Source organism: Dama dama, chromosome 5 (assembly GCF_033118175.1).
Source record: "Dama dama isolate Ldn47 chromosome 5, ASM3311817v1, whole genome shotgun sequence".
Lineage (NCBI taxonomy): Eukaryota > Metazoa > Chordata > Mammalia > Artiodactyla > Cervidae > Dama > Dama dama.
The window spans coordinates 59,633,188-59,641,108 of NC_083685.1; the positions used below are offsets into that span (position 1 = coordinate 59,633,188).

Genomic DNA, 7,921 nt, shown 5'->3' on the forward strand with positions numbered 1-7,921 from the left:
GCAACCCACTCCAGTATTCTTGCCTAAGAAATCCCAAGGAGAGGGGACCCTGGCAGGCTACAGTCCACAGGGTCGCAAAGAGTTGGACATGACTTAGTGACTAGACAAGAACAGATTATTATTATTATAAACCATATCTCTTCATTCAAAGCCAATACATCCTTTCTATAGAACTATGTGTGAGAAAAAAGTGGATTAAGGTAATGTAACTTTGACTCACACTATGTACTGAATTGGGTACCAACCAAAAGTCACACTGAAGCGCTAACTCCCAGTGTGACTGTATTTGGAGATAGATCTTTACGAGGTTAATTAAGGTTCAGTGAGGTCATAAGAGTGAAGTCCTAATCTGATGGGACCTGTGTCCTAATAAAAGTGGAGGTGATCAAAGCACTGATCTCTCTCTCCTCGCGGGCACAGAGGAAAGGCCATGTAAGGACACAACAGGACGACCATCTGTAAAGCCAGCAAGAGAGCTCCTGCCGGAAACCAAATCTGCCAGCACCCATGATCATGGACTTCCAGCCTCCAGAGCTGTGAGAAGATAAACGTCTGCAATTCCAGCCACTCTAGTCTGTGGGATTTTGTTAACGGCAGCCTGATCAGACTAAGACAATTGAGGACACTATTTCTATAAAATGTATTTAATATCTGCCTCAACAATCTAACAGGACTTCTTTCATGAAAACAAACCTAGAGACAATTGAAAAGCATAACTATCGTGTAAATTTAAATATTCTTATACATATACGGAAGAAAACTTTTCAAAATCATAGTCCCATGGATGACAGAGTACAAAAAAGCCCTGTTTCAATGTGAACTGAATTTAAGTAAAACAAAAAGAGAGACTGCCCAGGGGAGGTAGTAACACAAGTGCTACACAGAGAAAGTGTATCTAAAAACGATAGTTTGTTGGACCAGACGATTTTTAAATCCCCTCTAGCTCTAAAATTCCATCCCCTTGTAATATGGATCAAAATGAAATAACACTAAAAAGTTGAGACTTACGACATAATATTCAAAGCATTTGAAAAGGGGAAGTCAAAATACGTTGACAGCTGATGCTTCCAAAGCTTTCATTTTAGCCAAGAATATTACCACCGAATGGGATTAAGTCCATCAAGCTTAATCTACTCACGCATTACGTTTACAATTTTTAAATAGCTATGTACCATAGGAGGCATGATTCATTTTCACAACCAGAATACCAGAATGAACAAAGATAAAGTAACTTGCTAAAGCTGATGTTTATTGATTAAATCCCTTGCTGCATATTTTTCTCAAGATCTCCAAATCTTCTTTGTCAAGAATATGACATTATGAAAATTCATCTTATGCTGAACTATCCTATATCTGTACCTTCACAATATAAAGGTTTCAGCATTTCTATTTGGACTAGAAGCTAGAAATGTGAATATCTTAATTCTTAAGAAGTAAAATAGTGGATTATAAACAGTAAAATTAGTTCATGGCGTAGTACCTTTCAGGAATGTGTTTTGGAATTTTTATGTCAAGCGACTTCATGTGTAAGAGTTTGATCCCTTCTTCCATCTTGTTTGCTGCCACTACATCACAGGCAAGTTCATACATGGTCTTGGATAACTCACAGGCATAGACAGAATGTGCTCCAGCTTTCCTGGCAAACATGCTACAGGGGGAAAAAGTGTTCCATCAAAAAAATTTCTTTTCAAATTTCAGTGAAATTATGAAACACGGGGTTTTCCTTTTATTCTTTACCACAATCATTATTTACTCTGCATTTGAAAAAACGAACTAATATTCTCGCCAAGAAACAAATCAGACAATAAATCATAACATCCACGTTACTAAGACAACTGTCATGCAGAAGGCTAATAGCTTTTAAAAACTAGACTCAACCAGAATGTTAATGTAAAACCTACTTGTAAAAGCATTATTCAAAATTTCAATGATAACTCCAAATGTTTCTTGATGGCTATGTCAAGTTCTTAATAAAGAAAAAGTTATAGTGAAAATGACAATAATAATAGCTGCATGAATAATCTTAACAAGATTATGAGAAATAAATTAATCTCTATTTTTAAATTTCACTGTCAAAATTTTCGACATTTGATAAAATCTTTAATTTACATTAGTATACATGTATATGTAATTAAAACACAATTCCAACAAACCTAAGTATTCCAGTTCCTGCTCCAATATCCAAAACACTTTTGGAGCCCGAACACACCGCCTTTTGGATTGCTGCGTTATAAATCGTGTTCCTTTTGGTGTCATTAAGCATGATAAAGTGCCAGCGTTCCACCAACCAGTTTGCAACACGATAAAAATTCTCCTTTGCATCACTGAAATCAGGGTTTAGCTTCACTGCTTTATGAAAATACCCAGCTGCTTCATCTCTAAAGCCCATTCTAGAATGAAAAATGACAAATGAAACATTCAACTATACACTGTTAATGCCTTGGTTCATGTCACTCATCTAGTCTGAGAACCCCCCTCCAGCACCCCAAATCCTACCCAACACAAGTGCCGTCTCCTTGGGAAGCCTTCAGTGAGGACTGCGAGTCTCATTTACTTCTTTCCTTTCTGAATCCCTATTATATTTATGCATTCCAGGACACTAACAAGGGCCTGACTATGAAATAACTACTTTACTATCGTATAGTAGAAGCTCTCCTAGTCATCTTCCATTTAAACAACTTTCTAGAACACCAGGTTTCTAAAAACCACCTCCACTGTAAAAAATACTAATGCCTATGGCTAGCAGGTGTCTCTCTGCTGTGCCTTCAACTGAGCAGAATGGTCATCAAGAGTTAGCATATTTGCAGCCAGACCAATTTACACTTGTTACTAGAATTATATATTTTGTTGTACTTGTTACAAAAATTATATATTTTAATTAAAAATAACAGAAACCAAGTGAATATGACTGCAAAAAGAGAGTCATTGTGTCTGAAGAAAAAAAATCAAAGGTGAGTCACCCAAAAATTACTACTGAATTATATATGAGCAAATCAATAACAAAAGACGGAAGGAAAAAAACTTATCAAACCACCTTGCTTCTTAAACCATCTAAAAACTCCCTCTCTTTGTAAAATAGCTACCCACCTGTAGGCCAACACACTTGTACTGCACAGGGTTAGCTGCTGTGTAGCTCCCACACCAGATTTCAGAGCCATCAGAGTGGCCCAGGCTCTCCTCAACAAGTGAGATACCTGACCACGTGCTTGGATTTACGCAAACTGCTCTTCAGGTTTCTAAATGTTTACTCACAATCTCTATTCCTATACCTCTCTATTACTGACGGGTGATTTATGCACCACACCAGCGTATGGTCCACATGATGAAGAGAACTGAGCCGGCAGAACCCTTCCATACTCATGCTTCTTTGCAAGCAGCTCTAAGCATCCCATGAATTTTAGAGAAACAGAATCAGACTATTCATTTTGGGTATGGTATAAGCAAAAAAAAAAAAAACATTGCAGAACCCAAAGAGTGAATGGCACTCTTAGGAAAGGAAATGCCAAGTTTCCAGGAAGTTCTGGAGAACAGGTTTACAAGAAGGTTCCCCAGCAAGGGACCTCAGTGACTTCTCTGCCACCCTGGCAATCAGGCTATGTCCTCTCCAACAAGGTCTGTATATCTCAGTCCAGGGAAAGGAACTCTTTCATGGATACCTGATCTCGGCCCCAAGGGCAGCAGCTATTACACAGTATATGATGTAAAATTATTATATATTGTGTCTACTACTCCTACATGCTTCTGAGTTCTCTTTACTTCTCACTAGCCAACTCTCTAGTCTGAGCCCTTTAAAGTTAATAATTCTTTGTAGTAAACTTTCCCTGCTCAAATTACTGTACTACACATTTATCCAATCCAGACGGATCCAGAATAATTCTGAACTTGTAATACTGAAACCAACGCACACCTGAAGAGATGCTCCCCCATACTGTTGCAAATCACTTCATCATCAGGAAACAGTTCCAAGGCTTGCTCATAGCAGCCAAGTAGGTCTTGTGTTCTACTGAGAGCATCAAGTTCTTCAGCCCATCTGAAGAGCGTATACTGAAAAGTTTCCTTCACAAAAGAGAACAGTAAATTAGTCAATAACATAAATGATGAAAGCATACTCAACACAACTTGAAGAGTCCACAGAAAATAAAACTTAATGACAATTGAAAATTACCTTAAGTCTTATTTGGCTTTAATAGGCCTGTTTACTGAATAAACAAATGCATAAATGAGTAAATTTTATCACCTACATGGTAGTAAAAGGCAAAATTAAGACAGTTTGACATTCATCCCCAAGGCATCACCTACACTGATGGATGCAACATCTACATGTCAAATCAAGACCCTCTCTTCTGTACCTCAGGCCCATAATTACCGCTCCCTAGTAGTCATCTCAACCAGGGACTGCACCCTTACCCAATCTCAGACTCAGCTCAACCCAAACATTTCCTGACCAGTGCGCAGAGAAGAGCACTGAACAACAATCCTGTTCCTATCCTGACAGAGGCCTCACAGAGAGAAATTCAACATACAATTTTGAAAAAAATTCAAAGTGTTCTAAACTGAACCCGTAACATTCTTCTCACAAAGGTTAAGGTACCACTCAACCTCAGACTGTGAAGTCACCTTATAATGCTACATTAACTCCAAAACAATTAATTTCAAACCCAGCCAATTCTCTCTCATTTTCGTTAAATCTGTCACCTCCTCTCCCCGCGTTGTGGGGGCCTTTCACTCATACTTCATGCCTCTTTGCACCCAATACAATGTGGGCCTTGTGACCACTTGCTGCTGCTGCTAAGTCGCTCAGTTGCGTCCAACTCTGTTCAACCCTATAGACGGCAGCCCACCAGGCTCCTCCGTCCCTGGGATTCTCCAGGCAAGAACACTGGAGTGGGTTGCCATTTTCTTCTCCGATGCATGAAAGTGAAAAGTGAAAGGGAAGTCGCTCAGTCATGTCTGACTCTTAGCAACCCCATGGACTGCAGCCCACCAGGCGCCTCCATCCATGGGATTCTCCAGGCAAGAACACTGGAGTGGGGTGCCACTGCCTTCTCCAGTGACCACTTGCTAGACAACAGCAATTGCCTTCCCACAGTCACCCTCGCTCCCGTCCCATCTCCCTCCCAACATTCTCCACGCTGCAACCCGGTGTAGACAGAGCAGCCTGCAGTCATTCCAGCTTTATCACGGACAACATTTATATCATCTTCCCATATTTTCTACAGGAGAGTTAAACCTGAAACAGAATTTTAATGGAATTCACTAGAGAGACAAGGATAGGATGAAGATTCTAGGGTGTGGGAGGAAAAAAAAAACACAGATTACATAAAATGGATTGGGGAATTTATAGGTAAGGAGCTTGGCGTGGCTGAAGTGTGAGGATGGGAAGTAGAAGGAAATAAGACTAAAGAAATAGGTCTTTCACAGAGGCCCATGAAAAGAAATATGAGACTTTGTTTTGCAGGAAATAGAGCTAGTTACTTAACCCTACTGAACATCAGGAATTGAAATACAAACTTTATATATATTTTTAATACACACCGTCCCTGTTTTACAAGAGGAAACTTAGGAGCAAAGAACTGAGGGAAAAGCACTTGGATGGATCCATTATTCTATGTCTGCCTACCTAGAAGAGCAAACTCAATCTCAAGGTAACACTTTCTCCTCCTTGAGGCTAGCTGGTCCTGGAATTTACATTAAGTTTTTGTGAACTATAAATGTCTATACAAAATTGACATCTATTGGGAAGAAGTCGGGGATTCTGGGATCCTATCCAAAATATCAACAGTCTTGAGGTTGAGAAACCTTCCATGAAATAAAGCAAAGTAGCTTCAGGTTGAAAACTGAATGCAAAATTAAGCTAAATCATTTTTTGAAATTCTTCTAAAGTAACCTGAAAAAAAAAAAAAAGTACAGAACTTCAACAGAGTAACTCTCAGAAATAATCTAATAACTGAAACTTAAAGAATGCATCACCAAATGATTACTTCAGGCTAATTCCAAATTTAATTCAGCATTGTTTCCACAACAGTAGAGAGGAGAGACAAGTGCAAATGCCCTGGGGCAGGAGCTTTCTAGAATTAGATACAGGACGTGACAGAAGATCACTGAAGGCCTCATGTGCAATATAACCTTTGAATTTGAATGAAGTGCAAGTTTTGAAATGGACGAATGACACCACTTGGCTTTTGTTATGAAAAGCTCACGTTGGCTGTGTTGCAGAAGACAGTCTAGTTTCTCTAGCCAAAGCGAACTGCAAAAGTCAACAGGGGATGATTGAGGCTTGAATCAGGCTAGTAAAAAAGAAGGTGGTGAAAAGGAATACGATTCTGGATGTACCTTTCGAGGGTCAGCAAACGATATTTTCTAACAGGCTGGTTGCGGTTCCGAATAAAACAGTCAACGGTGAACAGTAAACATTAATAACAACCACTAGGCACTTATAGACCACACTCCTCCAACTTCCTAAGTATTAATTTACTTATACAAGAACAGAGGCTCGACCTGCGGGAGAAGGGCCCTCCTCACCTTCACATCGTCTTTCAGCTCCGGCGCCAGGCTGAGCACAAGGAGGTAGTGGGCATAGGCGGTGCCGAAGTCCTGCGAACTCAGGCAATGCTCTGCGCTCTGCAAGGACCGCGACACCAGCTCGTCCCGCCCAGCTGCCCCGGCGCCACTCCCGGCGCCCCGGCGGGGCCTGGGCCGCGAGTTCGGCATGACAGAGTCACCGGCAGAAATCTGCGCCAGTATCACCAACGGGAAGATGCTCTGGTAAACGGAAGGAGCAAACAGTCTCGGTGACACGACTTCCACGTAACTAACCGGAGCGCCAGAACCTGCACAGGTAACCTATTCCCTGGCCACCACTAGTTCGCCCACCTTCGCCAGGCAGAAGCCCCGCCCCTTCCCGGTGGGGCGGGCCCCATTGGCTGGCGGCGCCCGCTGCGCGAACGTCTGCACGCCCGACGTGAGCACGTTGCCCCCCCCCCCCATTTAGGCGATAAGGCGTCCACCGCGCGTGCGCTTAGGAGACCTTCCCTAATGACTTCTTTCTTGTTTGGGCGTTTGACAAGAAACAATAATAGCTTTCTCCCTCTTTCCTGACTTCAGGAATCTGTGACCTCAGCTGGGACACCTAAACTCGGCCGCCCCAACCAAGCCGAAGCTGCACCCGCCCGCGAGGGAGGTGATATGTGTGAGGAGAGATGGTCAGGCATTTGTGGTGATGTGTAAGCCCTTTGGGTCGTGATCACTAGATCTCCAAGTGGCGAAAGTGGAAAGAACTCAGAGATAGCAGAAGCACACCAAATGGGGTCGAGGAAATGCTTTCACCGACGTTTTAAAAATCATCCTCACAGATCATGCTCATCTTACAGACTGAGAGGGATATCCTGAGATGGTACTTGCCCAGGAAAATCACACACAGGCACGGTTCAAATTCGAGTCCCTGACTTCCTGTTCCGTTTTCTCAAAGACACACTTAGGATTTATCTCAACTCTTCGAGGTTATCACTACTGTATACTGGTTACGTTATTACATTTAAAAATTTTTCTACATTCAAGTGTGGACCCTAAGGGGTAAATTCAGAACTTTTAAATCCGAGGGGGTCAGTTCACTTCAGTTCCGTCGCTCAGGCGTGTCCGACTCTTTGCGACCCCATGGACTGCAGCACGCCAGGCCTCCCTGTCCATCACCAATGCCCGGAGCCTACTCAAACTCATCTCTATCATGTAGGTGATGCCATCCGACCATTTCATCCTCTGTCGTCCCCTTCTCCCTCCGCCTTCAATCTTTCCCAGCATCAGGGTCTTCAATGAGTCAGTTCTCTGCATCAGGTGGCCAAAGTATTGGAGTTTAAGCTTCAGCATCAGTCCTTTCAATGAATATTCAGAACTGATTTCCTTTAGGATTGACTGGTTTGCTCTC

General features: G+C 42.0%; 1 protein-coding gene across 4 annotated transcripts in view; it reads right to left on the reverse strand.

Moving 5' to 3' along the window:
• The window catches only part of PRMT9 (protein arginine methyltransferase 9), a 28,706-nt gene extending 21,816 nt beyond the window's left edge, over positions 1-6,890 (reverse strand). For 3 of the 4 annotated variants that reach the window (XM_061142460.1, XM_061142459.1, XM_061142462.1), the window contains exons 1-4: positions 6,523-6,890; positions 3,908-4,056; positions 2,154-2,390; positions 1,481-1,648 (exon numbers count right to left, since the gene is read on the reverse strand). In XM_061142460.1, coding sequence (XP_060998443.1) covers positions 1,481-1,648; positions 2,154-2,390; positions 3,908-4,056; positions 6,523-6,711 — 743 coding nt within the window. In that variant the 5' untranslated portion in view covers positions 6,712-6,890. Of the gene's footprint in view, positions 1-1,480; positions 1,649-2,153; positions 2,391-3,907; positions 4,057-6,522 lie in introns of those variants that run through there. The other variant, XM_061142463.1, reaches the window with a different exon arrangement.
• Between the last annotated feature and the right edge of the window lie 1,031 nt (positions 6,891-7,921).